General features: G+C 36.5%; 1 protein-coding gene across 2 annotated transcripts in view; it reads right to left on the bottom strand.

Annotated features, from left to right (window-relative positions):
* COL24A1 (collagen type XXIV alpha 1 chain) overlaps positions 1–17,763 on the bottom strand; it is a 421,841-nt gene that overhangs the window by 278,739 nt on the left and 125,339 nt on the right. For both annotated transcript variants that reach the window (XM_002810653.5, XM_063718582.1), the window contains 5 exons: positions 9,046–9,099; positions 8,925–8,969; positions 8,635–8,688; positions 8,333–8,386; positions 3,263–3,316 (listed from right to left, as the gene is read on the bottom strand). In XM_002810653.5, coding sequence (XP_002810699.3) covers positions 3,263–3,316; positions 8,333–8,386; positions 8,635–8,688; positions 8,925–8,969; positions 9,046–9,099 — 261 coding nt within the window. The remainder of the gene's footprint in view (positions 1–3,262; positions 3,317–8,332; positions 8,387–8,634; positions 8,689–8,924; positions 8,970–9,045; positions 9,100–17,763) is intronic.

The raw sequence follows: 17,763 nt of genomic DNA, 5'->3' as shown, positions 1-17,763 counted from the left end.
CCAACAACTCAGAAATTATTTTATTAGTCCACAGTCACTCTCTCACTTACTTTTCAAAGAACTCCTGCAGCTCCTTTCTCGTGCACAGTCCCCTTACTCTTGAGATTTAGTTTCAAGACTAGGAAAACAGAGACTATCCTATCTGACCTCTTTCAACTTCTTTCTTCTTTTGAAACAAATCTCTACAGTTATGCTGTATATAACTCATTTATTTTTTACCTTCCTTGCTTTCAAGAGAAATGAATTTGTATATAAATTGTCCTCTAAATGTTGCTTCAGCTGCAACACTCAAGTTTTTATACTGATTAGTTCTCATTTACTTCTAAATATTTTCTAATTTCCATCGTGATATTTCTTCTCTCCAGACCATAAGTTACTAAGGAATGTATTTTTCAGTTACCAAAATTTATTTTACTGACTTTTTATTATCAACTTAAAACTTAACTGCACTGTAGACAAAGACTGTAGCCTTCTAGGGGTGAGTTTCCAGGCGTAGTATTTTTAAACTTTGTTTTAATTCATCTGTTACACTGCTTCATCTAATACCTTTATGCAGATGATTATATAAATATGTATCTCTAGTCTACTTCTCTGAGCTTTAGGCCTACAGTTTTAAGACTCTTATTAGACTAATTTTCTATTTCTCCTAAAGGCCTTTCAACCCTAACAGATTCAAAGCCAAAGCATTATTTCCTGCCACTCTGAATCTCTTCCTTCTCCTCCTCCTCCTCTTCCTCTTTTATTTTCTATTTTTGGAATGATGATCCACATTCTACCCAACTTTTCAAGCAAAAAGTGTTAAAATTGCCTTTTATTCCTCTCTCTTACAATTGGAATGAACTGTTTTATGTGTTGTGAATTATATTTTCTAGTTCTCTCTTTAAGCTATCCTTTCCTTTCTATTGTCACAGGACCTCATCATCAATCCCCTGCTCTGCTGCACCATCCTTCTAAATAACCTTTAGTTCATCTCCTTGGCACTCCTCCTTCCCTTCTTCTCTTTTATCCTTCCCTCTGCTGCCTTGCATAAAGCACAAGTCTGATAATTCCATTCTCTTGCTTAAATATCTTTGGTCAATGCATACAGGATAAAGTCTGAATTTAGCACAATGCATAAGACCCTTTATCTGAGAAAAATTCATCCATTATACAAGCAGAAAGTTTTCAGGCTTGGTTTGCTACCAAATATACTATTTAAAATTCTTGGACCTGCAAGTTTATTAAAAGCCTAATGTTGAGAAGGATTTGGATAAAAGTGTTGTCTCATATATAGTTGCCTATGTACTATATTTTTATGATCAAGACAAAGTTATGCTCCTTGGATTAGGCCCCATTTCCCAAAACAATCTAGCATCAGTTCTTGAGAGAGTACAGGTTACATTTTTAGCCCCATGAAAAAACTTAATACAGCTGAAGAGGAAGGATTGGTACTCTGAAAATGCTGGGGCTCAGGACCTTATATTAGTGGTGCTAAAATCAGAGATAATGAGACAATGTTTTCAGTGTTGATGGATATTATGAAATTTTAAAGGGAAGAGAGAAATAAATAAACATCTTTAGAAGACCAAGTAGTAAGTGAAAACATGGCGCATGCATCCTTTAACCAAGCTTTATGAGAAAGAAGAAAAATGACTCAAAACCATACTTATAGCAAGGAGGCAACATAGCCATTTCTAGTGTACATATCACCTGTAACTGCAGTAATAATAGGGCAATATAGTCATAATAATAACTTTTAAAGATAATGAAAATTAAAATAGATTCTCTATCCTCAGTATGACAAGGCAGTAAATACTATTCATTCCAGGAAAGCTTTCATTAAAAATGATTAAAATAAAAATTATAGGCTCATATGGAGAAGCTTACACTAATCTGAAGTTTTAATTACTCAATTTCCTTCCTATCAGAATGCTGAGATCAATATACTACTGTATTTTACTTCGTATTACCTCTCTATTGGTAAAACTAGCTACAATGAAGTTTCAAAGACTCTATTTTTAATTTTCCTTTTTTTTTTTTTTTTGAGACGGGGTCTCACTTTGTCACCCAGGCTGAAGTGCAGTGGTGCCACCCCAGGCTCAAGTGATCATCCTACCTCAGCCTCCCGAGTAGCTGGGACTACAAGTGTGAGCCACCATGCCTGGCTAACTTTTAAAACATTTTTTTTTTTTTTTTAGCAACAGGGTCTCACTATGTTGCTAGGGCTGGTCTCGAACTCCTGGACTCAAGGCGATCCTCTCACGTCAGCCTCCCAAAGTGCTGGGATTGCACCATGACCAGCCTGCTTTTTAGATTTTTGAACTATCAATACCCAATGTGTTTTTAAATCATACAGTAAGTAAGAATAGGCATTTTCTAAAGAAATCAGCCAACCCTGAAGGACAGCTGCGAAGTAAGAAGTAGATCTTATGGTTTACAAAGAGAGGGAGACAGCATCAGTACAGCAGTAGAAACTCTGCCTACTACTCTGACACTATGACATTATTGCTCTAACTTATTTATTCTGATGCCAATTATTTTCTCAGCCTTCTGCTGAATCTATGACCCTGAATTAAATATGTATGTACACTGATATGTGTGTGCTTGTGTGTATGTGTGTGTGTGTAGGCACACACAGGCACACACATATCAATATGGGCATATATTTTTGAAACTAGAGTGAGCTTCAGAAGTTTCATCTCCATGTAGTATATCTTTGACTCATAGTTCTGACTCATAGTATGATTTTTTTAAATCCAAATGTTTTATCTCAGAAGCTTATGTTCTATATAGACTTTTAGAAAAGAAGACCACTGTATAACAACCATTAAACCAAAGTCAAAAATTTTAAAGTGTATACAAACTAATTTGATATATCTACTACAGACTTAATTGTATTTATTTTAGAACACTGTATGAGATTTAAATGATATATGGATATAGCAATAATTGGAAACATTTTGCATTAATAATTCAGTGGAGTTTCTTTCCTGAAATTTGGTTCCAAACCTCAAGTACTTGTTATTAATAGCTGTGCAGAACAAATAAATCAGCTGTGATCCTAATCAGTGTGAAAATGTGGCTAATGCACTTTTCTGTTTCCAGAAGATCCCTGTTGCATACCTCATGACGTAACAGAAAAAATTTAGTCCAAACTATTTACGGAGATCTAAACTTTAAAGAAGATCTTTTTTAAGCTTGCTATGTTGAAACATGTTTTATCAAACAAGTTTAATTTCCACCATTTTGTTTCAAATTTATTATCTTTCCACCAATATTTTACCTCTGGTCCTGGAGGGCCAGATGGTCCTTGGAGTCCTGGGTCACCTGTTTGGCCCTAAAATGGGGGGGAGGGGAAGATCAAAGTATAAACATTAACTTAATAAACACAATTAAAAGAAAAAACAGGCATATGGTAAACAAATAGCAGTCAGTCATTATATTATGTCAAACAAGGTTGTAATGACTTTTTAGAAAAATTTGTAACCATCATTACTGTAAAAGTTTTTAAATAAGATGTTTATGAGTTTAATATACATTCACTCAAGTGTTAAGTGATACAAACAAATTAATGAGTCAAGTGCTCAAATCAAGAAAAAAATTGTGTGTTTATATGTGTTTCACAGAGATAAGACAATAAAGCTGGACTCAACAAGATAGGGAATTCTAGATGAGAAACTGCTTTTATAAATAACCACAGTCCCAGGGCTGTCTCTGAAGATTCCTCTCTCCTTTGACACTGTAAGTGGCCTGAATTAGTAATTAAGACTCACCTGGACTGAAATCCTTGTTGCTTAATCTCTCTAAGCCTCAGTTTTCTCATCAATAAAATAGAAATAATAATTATAGTACTAACATTCTCAGAGTCATTGGAGAGTTAAATTAGATAATATATGTAAAGTGCTAAGCACAACGTCTGACATATGAAGTACTCACTAAATGTCAACCAATTTTACAATCATTATTCCTTCTCTTCACACCCTTTCTGCTTTCCTGGCTCACACATAGAATTCCTAGATTGTTTTCATCCTTTAATTGAAGTTTTGAGGATTCAGTTTCCGTATCTCTGAAGCTAGTTTCTGACATTCATGATAAAGATGTGAAATGAGGGTTAAAGGAGAAAGTGACAGGAGTGAGAAGTAGGTATAAAGCCTGAAACTAGAGAAGGCTAGCAATGCTCTCAAGAGATGAAAGTTTGGAAAGGGAGGACAGTAGTCTGATATATCCATTTTCATAAGAAAAACTATTGCATTCATTATTTCTGTCATATTAAGTTTCTATATGAGGTTCAAATTTAATTTAAATAAGCCTCAGATCACCTAAACTTGCAAGTTACAATATGGGATTGCCCATTTTCCAAAACCTAAAGCACAGTTTCCAATATGCACTTAATTCATTCTCAGTGCTGAGGTATCTGGACATAAAACAGGACACCATAAACTACTGCAATCAAATCTAGAGAAAGGAAGTGAAATATTATGGAAAGGGTCATTTAAGTTTCCCTTTCCAAATAAACAAAAACAAAATCTGTGATCTGTCAGAATCAGTATACTGAAGTTCTTAAAATGACAAGCATCTCTCTTTAAAGAGATAGAGATAGGGGCAAGGGGCTCTCATTGGAGCCCTCTAGTGGCAAAATCCAACAACAAAGCTAAATTTCTAAGCAGTGAGGATAAAATAGCAATACCCTAGGGCTTTGTTTTCAGAAAAGCTGATTGACAATCAGATATTTAAAAACAGAAATTGTGTAATTATTTTATTTGATCTTCAGAATAATTCTTTGTTTTGTAAAACTTCGATTGCAAATTTCCTATGAATGTCAATTTTCCTTTATAAAAGCTGACATTTCAAGTAACTTACAGATAACTAATATTAAATAAACCTCTACAAATGACAAAAACCTCTAGCTAAAAAATGGATAGGGCATAACAATTGTGTTTGTTTTCTTGGTCTAAAGGAAAGTGTATTTACTAACAACCTCAGAGTGGTAGTTTTCTCTATTTTTTTAAAATACTTGTAGAGCAAAAGCTTCCCTATTCAAGAACTGTAACAACTTTCCAAATCGGGACATTCCTTCTTATATCTTGAAAATATTATTTCATGTTACAACTTAGATCTACTTGGAAACAATATGAGTTAGTAACACCAACCTCTTAGGTAACAGAAAATTAAAAGTAGGATCTATAAAATAGGGAAGACATCCTTATGATGTTGGCATTCTTTCCATGACAGTAAACAAATATTTTAGATAGGCATTAACTTATATAATTGAGTGTGGGAGTTTGTTTCTTAATATAATAACTGATTCTGCATAAGCAACTTTTCATCAAACAAGTGTCTCCTTCCATAAAAAGGAAAGGTTTCCTGGTCAAATATCTACAGTTTTTCTATTAATAATATATACAGCCAGGTGCAGTGGCTCACACCTATAATCCCACACCCTAGGAGGCTGAGGTGAGAGGATTGCTTGAGGCCAGGAGTTTAAGACTAACCTGGGCAACAAAGCAAGACCTGGTTTCTACAATTTTTTTTTTTTTTAATTAGCTGGGTATGGTGGTGGGCACCTGCAGTCCTTGCTACTTGAGAGGCTGAGGTGGAAGGACCACTTGAGCCCAAGAGTTGGAGACTGCAGTGAGCTGTGATGGCGCCATTACACTGTATCCTGAGCAACAGAGGGAGGCCCTGTCTCTAAAAACTTTTTTCTAAATTAAAACAAAAAGATACAAACAAGTAATAAATACAACAAGAGACTAAAGACAAGGCTATCTCACTAATTTTAATTCATGAATGCTTATCTTGTCTTCGGCCCAAAGTAGTTTTCAAAAGTTTGATAAAAGAAATAAAAAAAAATCAATTATCTCCCTACCAAAGTAATTCCTGCTGACATTAATTTTCTTTATTTGAACAGTACAGAAAGCTGTAAAATGAGTAAGTAAAAGCCTCACTCTCACTGTCTCTTGCTCCCTGCCCTAAAAGAACATCATTAGCATTTATTGTGACTTCTTTCAGGAAGAAAATACTAAGGGCTTTAAGATAGTGTGTTAACGGTGAAATAGGCTCTCTGCCTTTTCTTTAGCTTACACCAGAGGAATATTAATAAGTACTATGTCTAAAATAGAAAAACATCATAACCACAGGACTATAAGGAACCTTACATACGATATGGCCTAAACTTTCTTTTTTCTTTTTTTTTTTGAGATGGAATCTCACTCTGTCGCTCAAGCTGGAGTCCGGTGGCACAATCTTGACTCACTGCAACCTCTGCCTCCTGGATTCAAGCGATTGTCTTGCCTCAGCCTCCTGAGGAGCTGGGACTACAGGCGCCTGCCACTATGCCTGGCTAATTTTTGTATTTTTAGTAGAGATAGGGTTTCACCATGTTGGTCAGGGTGGTCTTGAACTCCTGACCTCGTGATCCACCCACCTCAGCTGCCCAAAGTGCTGGGATTACAGGTGTGAGCCACCGCACATGGCCCTAACTTTCATTTTAAACATGAGAAGCTGATACCACGGTGGTTAAATACCCAAAGTCATAGCCAGTAGGTTAAGTGCCAGAGCTGGGACCAGAATCCAGGTCTTTGTCTCTCTAACCAATGATTTTTTTACTCCCATAAACATGTTATAAATATAAATTTAATCAAAGAGTAAGGAACACTAAAATGGTTTGCCTTGTGTAAGCATGATACTTGACTCTAGTTTTCTCAAAACATTAATTGTAAAGCACAAAAGAATAATACTTATATTATTTATTAGTTAATAGTGCCCTTAGAGCATGTATTGTATCATTTCATCCTATTTGGCCAAGGGCTAGAAAACTGTCACATTATTTAAAAAAAAGAATATGTAAAAAGTATCTTATTTTGCCAATCACTGCAAATATCAGAGTGTCTTTATATGGTTTAGAACCATCCTTGAAAAACAGAAGTTGTTTGTTAGCTTCATGACCTATTCTCATGATCCAATTTATGCACTCTAGAGTTTCTGAGATTCAACTCAAGGGTACAAGGGAGGGTACATGGCTTATTAGGTTAAGCCCTTATGGCAATAAACCCAGGGCAAAGAACTAGTATAAGCAAAGGTCACCACTAACATTTCATCGAATAGATGCCAAAAATTGTTCTTTGGGTTAAATAATTCCTAAGAGATGTATATAAAATACTGTCACTGTTAGAAGTTACAAAGAATGGGGTAAAGTTCTGTAATTTAATACTGCTTCCTGAGATAAAAAAATAAACAATACTGAGACGGAAGGGCAGAGTTAGAGGGAACACAATGAACTGCTCAGGAACACAACACAATTATTTTTTAATGTATATTTTAATGCGACATTAATAAATTATAATCCTATATGTATTTTTTATATGTATAATCATCTCTGCCTTTTTCATAGAATTGAATCCTATATCTAATTTTTTCTATCTGTAATCACCTTTACCTTCACAGAGTTGTAATCAATATTAAAATCCTAAAACCATCTTAAAATATTAAACCCTAAAACAGTATGGCACAGTAGCTAAACGCATGAGCTCTGACGTACCTGATTGCCTAGGTTTTTCTGAATGGTCACCTACTAAGTAGGTGGCCACCCAGGTGACCTTAGATGTTTTCTAACACTGTGTCTCAGTTTTCTTAATATAAAAAACAGGAATAATAATAGTACCAACTTTGTAGGATTGTTGTGAAGATTAATTTAGATGTATAGTCCTTAGAATACTGCCTGGTATTGTGTAGATACTCAGCAAACGTTAGCCACAATAATTATGATTTTTAATATTTAGAAACATATTTTGTCTCAAGTTTTAACCATTTTATTTAAATAGCTTTAATTATTAAGTAATTTTAGATTTATGATTTTTTGAGTTTTATCTTAACAGCAATATAAGGTATCTTTTTCTTTCATCTAATTGATGTCCAAGGGTTAGGAAAAAAAATAAGGATTTAGAATATTTTGGTCCACAAGAGAGTGCAAACATGCTACCTTTTCTTCAGACTGTTTCCTTAATAAAATTGATATTTTGGAAAGTTAAAATATTATTTAAGGTGCTTTATATTTTCTGGCTTCAAAGCCTATTGTTTTAATTTAAATATTGTCTATATTAGATTATTCAGTAGAATAATATGACCAAGATCTTTAGGACTCTCAGAAACTTGGTTTTGGCCTAGGGTTGGGAGTAGAGGGAAGTCCAAAAGTCTACGGAATGTGAACTGAATACCTGAGGGATTTGCTATATTCTAAAACTGAGGAGACAAATGCTCAGTAGGCTTATACCCTACTTAGATCAACAGTGTCGAGACTCATGCCATGGCATGCACTCTGTCAATTACAAAGAGCAAAGCAAAAGTTCAAACCTACTGAAGGCCCTGGCTTTCCTCTCATCCCTGGTGGTCCTGGCAAACCAACAGCACCCTAAAAGAAGAGAATAACAGACAGAAGAGAAAGTTATTATACCACAAAAGGCAGATATACCACTATTTACAAACTGCTAAAAAATTTCATAAAGTATGCTAAAATATTGAGACAGAAGTTTCAAACAAGAACTTAAAACCATATTGATACTACATTCTAACACAATACATGGATAAAATAATAAGCAGTTCTTTCTTTTGAATTTACACTTTTTCATATTTACATAAAATTAATGGTATAAACATTACCTTGTCTCCAGGATACCCTGGTTCTCCTAGCTCTCCTGCTGTGCCTTGTTCACCCTGGAAAGCACAATTTCATGCAAAGATACTTACGTATCACAAACATGGCAATATTATAAGAAAGCAAATATTCATTGTAGAAGAATAATTTCTCTATTTTTCTTCTGAGGAAAACTAATATAATTGATACTACAAATTAGACCCCATAAAAACAAAATATTTCATAAATTGTGTTGACTGAAAAGTAAAAGACAAATGTGATAAAATTATTTTCATAATATTAATATTTAAATCACCTTATCACCTTTGATTCCAGGTAGTCCTTTATTCCCTGAAAGGCCCTACAAAAAAAGGTGACATTTTGTGATATCATAGACAGATTAAAGGGAAATATCCATTATACAAATAGAACCATACCATTGGGCCAGGAATTCCAGCAGGTCCAGTTGGTCCCACAGGGCCAACACTGCCCTGGAAAACAGTAAGAAAGAAATGCATCATTAATTATTCATTAGGATTAGAAAGAAAATGTGGCAGAATTAATAAATTAATGAACCCAAAACAGTCATCTCACTAAGTTCCTATACATGCCTTGTTCTTCAACAACTTATTTTCCTCTCCACATTTATAAATCATACCAATATTTCAAACTTTAGTGAAGTCCATCATTTTTCTGAAACCTTTTCGTATTTGTCTAGTCCACAGAGATTCTTTCCTCCTTTGAGCTCCTATAATACTGTCCATGACATTCATCTTGCAATATTTCTCCAACTAGATGAGACCTTTAAAAAATATTTTAGTGCCATGTTCCCAGGAACTAGTCAACAGATACTTCATTTGATTGTCTTAGAGTTTTATTTCACCCACTTATTCAGCAAATATTTTTTGAGCAGTTACTATGTGCCAGACATCCTAATGATTTGATTTTATAATTTCAAATTTGCAGAATGAGAAAATTTATCATAATTTCAGGGATAAACTCAGAGGCAAACAAAAAGCTCTACTCTTCTGGGCTTATCTCGTTTATTCATCATTTAATATTTACTAAGCATAATATGTACGAGACACTGTTGAAGAAAAAAAGAAAAAAGACACAATCTCTAACATCAAGGTTCTCAATTTAATGCTCTAATTCTTCAGAAACATTACCACTATTATCTCCTGCAAGCAAGAGACTTAGAAAAAACTTCAGTATGTCATCTTGGAAGACAAAGGGCAATAGCAACATAAGGGTATGAAGGAAAAAATTTGAAAAACAAAATGGCACTTCTTGGTGGTTTGGGATCAGTTATAATTTCTGTGTCACTGAGGTCTCATTTTTCTTCTTTTTCTCACTACCTTTCTTTGCCTGGCTTCCTTACTACTCTTTATAATGGAAATCCAAGTTAGTTCAAACTTCTCTTTTTAGTTTCTAAATACTAAGGAACTCTTAAAGTTGCATTTGTGAAATGCTAAGAATGTTACCTCTTGTAGTTAGAATTCTAATTTCTTAGGATAGCATCCTAGGCCCTCTCTATTAGGCTTCCATCAAACTTTCCAGTCTCCTTTCCTTCCATTGTCCTCATTTCCCTTCCCCTTTACTTCTCCCTCCCCGAAATCCTCCATTCTAGCTGCAGTGGACTGTCTTTCATTTTCTGAACATGCTCTCCCTTACCAAATGTTCAGAACCTTTGACAAGACAGTTACCAGTACTAGAATGCCCTTCTACTACACTACTTAGTACATGGCACTGCACTTTTTTTTTTCTGCCTTCCTGGTCTGTGCATTTTGTGACAGCGGAAACACATGTTTCATTCATTTTTTTTATTTCCCAGACCCAACATAATAACTGGCAGATAATGGTTCTGAAATAAAGTGTAGAATGAATACTGAAGGGATTAATTTGAAATGGTGATTTCTAGAGCTCAATATCCTAACATAACAGCACTTCTAATTGTCTACATTTATATAATACAAATTTCAGAATGGAAAATAAGACATCATACGGATGAGTCTTAAAGTCTGTGAAATATAGCTAAGATAAATTATTTCTAACATGTTTAATCCTGAAATATAAAACAATGTTAGAGGCAAAGGGTAATACTTTCCAACTTAATAGATATGCAATATTAATATATGATGCTTGTAATTTCAAATTATGTCAATAGGAAAACTTATGCTTATGATTACAGTGGCTAGTTTATTCAAAGTTCATAGCTTTAAAACTTATGATAGGTTAGAAAAATACAAAAATATCTCTGTTTGGAAATTATGCAAAAGTAATCCAAGTAAGTATGGAAAGGACTATCTTAACAAACACACACAAAAATCTTTGTGTGCTTTTGTTTTCTTCATAGATAAAATAATATTCTAAACTTTTTTCAGTAAGTATATTACTGGCATCTTCAGATGAATGTACTTTGTATATATAATATCCTATTTTACTTTTCAGTGACTCTACACGAAAAATCACATAACAGTAAGTATTGGGAGATATGAAAAATATATTATAATGAACTTAGAAAAATAAAGAACTATAAAGTAAAATTGAATACTATGGAATCGAAATTTCCAAGAAACAGCATGTCACAAATTGAGTGGAAATCCTAATCCTGAGAAACTATAGCCTTCTGAAAGCAACTCAGTTCTCAGTTCTACAAAGGTAACCTGAAAGTCCTTCTGCATTCCCTACCTACCAACTCATCTTCCATAAGAACGTGGGACAGAAGAAATACTTTCATGTGTGGGAGCTTTGTTGAGGGTGTTTGGGATATGGCATCAGAGACAGGGGAGACTCCCACACAGCTCCTCTGAGAACTTCTGAGTTAAAGTCAAAGAAATAGAGAGACCCAAAGGATAAGTTATTTGTATTAAAAAGAGCAGTCACTGGCCAATTAATAGGGGTTCATATGAGTATACTGTAGAAAGGACTGTGAGTTCCACATGGTGCTTTTAAATCACACTCATCATACTCACACATGATACACATTGTCACTAGTCTAAGAAAGCATATAACAATGATAACCAACTGCATGGAAAAAATAATTTAGATAAAGCAATAGCATTTCTTACCAGAAACTATACCTGCTGGAAGGGAACACCTGAGAGATAAAGCAGAGGCTGCTGCTCTGGGCAAGCAGACAAGTTGTTTACCACGCAATATAAAGGTTCTTCATAATCCTTCCCAATTACTTTCAAAACCTCAAATCCTTCCATTCTGCTCCCAAGCCCTTATTTCCTATGCTACAATCCCACTACTCCTCTTTCCAGTCCCAAACATTCCTTTTCCCCCATCTTCTGTGTATTTGAACACAGCATGTTTGTATCTAAAGAAAGCTTTTCCCCCTTTCACCCCACCCCATTCATATACAATCTTCAAGATATAACTCCAAAAATATCTCCTTTGTGAAGCCTACTCTGACTTTCTGAGATAACACAAATTGCTCCTTTCTCAGTCGTTTTACATTTAATCAATTATAGCAGTAATCACAGTATATGACACTACTTATTTTTCCGTCTATGCCATTGGATTGTAATGTTGCCAAAAATAGGAATCTTAACTTGTTCATATTATTAGGCCTAGCAGTTAGTTCAGCTATTTAGTAGGTGCTCACATTGTTTTAATTTTAAAAAGTAATGAATGTAAAATGGAAGTAACAATACCTGCTTTATCTACTTTACAATCATTGAGGAGCAAATAAGATGTATATAAAACTACTTTGAAAAGTAGAAAGGACCATCTATATCAATTTAGAAGAGATGAGGACTACAAAGATGAGTCTTAGTATCTGATATGGTTTGGGTGTGTCCCCACCCAAAATTTCATCTGAATTGTAGTCTCCATAATCCCCACATGTCAAAGGCAGGACCAGGTGGACATAATCAGATCACTGGGGAGGATTCCCCCATGCTATTCTCATGAGAGTGAGTGAGGCTCATGAAATCTGATGGTTTTATAAGCATCTGGCATTTCCCTTGTTGCACTCACTCCGTCCTGCCATCCTGTGAAGAAGTGCCTGCTTCTCCTTTGCCTTCCACCATGACTGTAAGTTTCCTGAGGTCACCCCAGCAATGCAGAACTGTGAGTCAATTAAACCTGTTTCCTTTATAAATTACCCAGTCTTGGATATTTCTTCATGGTGGTATGAGAACTGGCTATTACAGTAAACTGGTACTGCAGAGAATGAGTGCTGCTATAAAGATACCCAGAAATGTGAAAGCGACTTTGGAACTGGGTAACAGGCAGAGGCTGGAACAGTGTGGAGGGCTCAGAAGAAGATAGGAAGATGTGGGAAAGTTTGGAACTTCCTAGAGGCTTATTGAATGGCTTTTATCAAAATCCTGATAGTGATTTGGACAATGAAGTCCAGGCTGAGGTGGTCTCAGGGTAAGATGAAAAAATTCCCGGGAACTACAATAAGGGTGACTCTTGCTATGCTTTAGCTAACAGACTGGTGGCATTTTGCCCTGCCCTAAAGTTCTGTGGAACTTTAAACTTGAGAGAGATGATTTAGGATATCTGGCAGAAGAAATTTAGCAGCAAAGCATTCAAGAGGTGTCTTGGATGCTCTCAAAAGCATTCAGTTTTATGCATTCACAAAGAGATAGTTTGGAATTGGAACTTATGTTTAAAAGGGAAGCAAAGTATAAAAAAGTTCAGAAAATTTGCAGCCTGAGAATGCAATAGAAAAGAAAAACTGATTTTCTGAGGAGAAATTAAAGTCAGCTGCAGAAATCTGCATAAGTAATGAGAGGCCAAATGTTAATCCCCAAGACAATGGGGAAAATGTCTCCGGGGAGTGTCAGAGATCTTCACAGCAGCCCCCTCCTATCACAGGCCCAGAGGCCTAGGAGAAAAAAATGGTTTTTGGACTGGGCCCAGGGCCTTGCTGCTTTGTGTAGTCTCAGGATTTGGTGCCCTGAATCCCAGCTGTGGCTAAAAGGGGTCAACACAGAGCTCAGGCCGGTGCTTCAGAGGGTGCAAGCCCCGAGCCTTGGCTACTTACACATAGTGTTGAGCCTGCAGGTGCATAGAAGTCAATAATGGAGGTTTGGGAACCTCTGCCTAGATTTCACAGGATGTCAGGAAATGCCTGGATGTCTAGGCAGAAGTTTGCTGCAGGGGTGACGCCCTCATGGAGAATCTCTGCTAGGACAGTGTAGAAGGGAAATGTAGGGTCAGAGCCCCCACACAGAGTCCCCACTGGGGCACTTTTTAGTGGAGCTGTGAGAAGAGGGCCACCATCTTCCAGACCCCAGAATGGTAGATCCACCAACAGCTTGCACCATTCACCTGGAAAAGCCACAGGCACTCAATGCCAGCCCACAAAGGCAGCTGAAAGGGGGTCTTTACCCTTTAAAGCTACAGGGTGGTGCTGCCCAAGGCTGTGGGAACCCACCTCTTACATCAGTGTGACCTGCATGTGAGACATGGAGTCAAATTGAGATCATTTTGGAATTTTAAGTTTTAATGACTGCCCTACTTGATTTTGGACTTTCATGGAGCCTGTAGCCCCTCTGTTTTGGCCAATATCTCCTATTTGGAATGGGAGTATTTACCCAATGCCTGTACCCCCATTGTATCTAGGAGGTAACTAATTGCTTTCAATTTTAAAGGTTCATAGATGGAAGGACTTGCCTTGTCTCAGATGAGACTTTGGACTTGGACTTTTGGGTTAATGCTGGAATGAGCTAGGACTTTGGGGGGCTGTTGGAAAGGCATGATTGTGTTTTGAAATGTGAGGACATGAGATTTGGGAGGAGACAGCGGCAGAATGATATGGTTTGGCTATGGCCCCACCCAAAATCTCATCTTGAATTGTAATTCCCATAACCCCCACATGCCAAGGGCAGGACCAGGTGGACATAATCAGATCATGGAGATGGTTGCCCCATGATGTTCTCATGATAGTAAGTGAGGCTCATGAGATCTCATGGTTTTATAGGCATCTGGCATTTCCCCTGTTTGCATTCACTCTGCTACCCTCTACAGAAGGCACCTGCTTTTCCTTTATCTTCCACCATGATTGTAAGTTTCCTGAGGCCTCCCCAGCAATGTGGAACTGTGAGTCAATTAAACCTCTTTCCTTTATAAATTACCCAGTCTCAGGTATTTCTTCATAGCAGTGTGAGAATGGACTAATACAGTTATCATTAGCCATTTCCTTTTCTGTAGAATCTCTTCCCATGAACTGAAAGGTGAATGGAGAAAGAGAAAATACAGAAGATCCAGTTATTTTTACTGAGTACTTTTATGTGCCAGGCAGTGTGCTAAGTTTTGGAGCAGAAAAGTAGAGATAGAGTGTTTCAGGTAGACAAACACGTGCAAAACCTTGTAGCAAAGATGCTGCATAGCATCTGAGAATTAACAGCTTTGCTAGTATACAAATAGTATGTCATGAACATGTGGATAAGAACTAAACCAGACTAGATATCTTGGGCCATATTTAAAAAATTTGGTCTTAATCTTGACAGTAACAACAGAAGCTTTTTAGCTAATCAACTCCATGCTAATAGATTAAATAAAAACTGTATGAAGAGCATCTTTGGAATCTAAGCCCTTTTGCCTATTTCCTTTCTCTACCCATTGACTAATACCTACAGGTTTAACCCTATTCTAAGTTCTCAGGAAAAAAAACCATCACACAGAATTTCTCAGAAAGGACTAAACAAATCTCATAAGGTAGATAATATACACATAAGGGAGTATAAGTTTTAAGGAGGTGGTACAGCCCAACAAAATTCTGGACTGTGGATTTAGATCACCTGGCTTCAAATCTGGGCTCAAACACTTATCAGCTAAGTAGTCACGGGTTGGTCTGAGAATGGAATGACTTAACAATTGTGGCTAGTCCACTGAAAATAGTAAACAAATGTGAGGCGCCTTCAGTAATTTTATTATTACTACTAGTACAAATCTTACCACTATGTTAGAGAAAAGTTTAAATGTTTCAGACTCACACAGGTTCTTTGACTCTAAATCCCATACTCATGTTATCCCAAGATGGCAAGTTGAAGCTTATGCTGATTTAAATTTTACCACAGTTCCAATAACTAAGCTCCTGACTTATTTATTTTTATTTATTTGATTTTTTTTTTTTTTTAGAGAGATGGGGTCTTGCTTCATCACCTAGGCTGGAGTGCAGCAGCATGATCATAGCTCACTGTTGCCTCTAACTCCTGGGCTCAGGAGACACTTTCACCTCAGCCTCCTAAACAGCGGAGACTACAGGTGTGCTCTACCTCACTTGGATAATTAAAACATTGTTTTCAGCTCTATTTTTTTCAACTTTTTTTATTTAAATAAGGAGAATTCTTCCCTATGGAAAGAGCTAGCACAATCACATATTTGAAAGGAGAAACAATAGGTACTGAACTGGAGGGAAACGGCGAAGGCTGAGTGTACCAGCACCAGCCTGGAGAATCCACAATTCCACTTCCTATCCAAGATAAGTTTCCCAAAATAATATATAAACAAGTTGCACATTATACCTTTAGCCATCATCTGCCCTTTCAAATATCTGGTCTACATGAAAAGAGAAAGAGGAAAGGCCAAAACAAAAACAAAAGGAAACAAAAACAAAACGCAACCCTCTAAAAAACAAAAGGAAAAACCCCCAAAAATCTTTTTTACTACACAAAGCATAAGGTCAAAAACTTAGAGTACCAGTGTCCCCGTTAAGCCGTGGAAGAAAAGCATCCACATAGAGCCTTAGCAAGAATTTCCACTCTGAGGCTTTGTAACATGCTGAAGACAGGGCCCTGGGGGTGCTGCTGCCATCTTGGAGGCCACCAACTGGGGTGGAGAATCAGTGAACAGCATGTCTCATGCACTTGGAAGATCACCAGCCAAATATGCACTGGTGGCCTGGTGGAGCATGGCTGGGTGACTGTCTACCCCCAACACTGAACCACTCCTATCCCGGATGACCTACTTATTAGGTCTGTCTCACATTTCACAAAAGAGCTGGAAGTCTGCATTTCTCATTCATCACAAAACGGGACAAAGCACACACACTCTAATATCTTTGGTCATCAAAGGCCATTTCCAACAGACTCAAACCCAGGTTGGCTTTGCAAGAAGTGAAAAGGGACAAATGAAGATTTGAAGGGCAGCCTGCAGCCACTTGGCAGAAGGAAACCAAATGGCAGGGAGGGGGCTCCACCAGAGCTGCCATGCTGCCACAGTGTGCCAGGCTAATTTTCTTTTTTCTTTCATTTTTTGTTGTTGTTGTTGTTGTAGAGTTGGGAACTCATCATCTTGCCCAGGCTGGTCTCAAATTCCTAAGCTCAAGGAACCCTCCTGTCTTGGCCTCCTAAAGTGCTGGGATCATAGGCATGAGCTACCATGCCTAGCCGTGACTTCTTTGACCAAGCTGTCACCTTGTGCTTTGGGACAGCTAAAGGTAAGGGAAAGAAGACTGAAAGAAAGGCTATCAGTATATTGAACAGATATTTGCACTCCCATGTTTATTGCAGCACTATTCACAATAGCCAAAATACAGAATCAACTTAAGTATCCATCAGTAGATGAATGAAGAAAATGTGGTACATACACACAATAGAATATTACTCAGCTATAAAAAAGAATGAGATTCTGTCATTTGCAACAACAGGAATGGAACTGGAAGACATTATGTTAAGTGAAATAAGCCAGGCACAGAAAAGTAACTAACACATGTTCTCACAAATATGTGGGAGCTAAATATATGAGAAGGGTAGTGGTGGGGGATATAAAAGGGATGATAAATAGGTACAAAAATACAGTTAGAAAGAACAAGATCTAGTATTCCATAGCACAATAGAATGTCTATTTTTAACAACAGTTGATCACAGATTTCAAAACAAAAGAGTGAAATTAGAATGTTCCTAACAAAGAAATAATAAGTGCTTGAGGTGATACAAGCACCAATTATTCAAATTTGATCATTACACATTTTTGCTTGTAACAAACATCACATGTACCCCCTTAATATGTACAGCTATTATGTATTGAAAATAATTAACAATTTTTTAAAAAGGAAAGAAGTGGGTCTTCTATGTCTTATGCTTTCGAGGAAACTTTAAGTATCCTTTAGCGCAAAGGTACAAATACATACATATAGGTCTATAAAAATATATCATTATTTTTTCTTATTGTAAAATACAATTAATTTT

This window comes from Pongo abelii, chromosome 1 (genome assembly GCF_028885655.2).
Source record: "Pongo abelii isolate AG06213 chromosome 1, NHGRI_mPonAbe1-v2.0_pri, whole genome shotgun sequence".
Classification (NCBI taxonomy): Eukaryota; Metazoa; Chordata; class Mammalia; order Primates; family Hominidae; genus Pongo; species Pongo abelii.
This window is presented reverse-complemented; position numbering and strand designations above follow the sequence as displayed.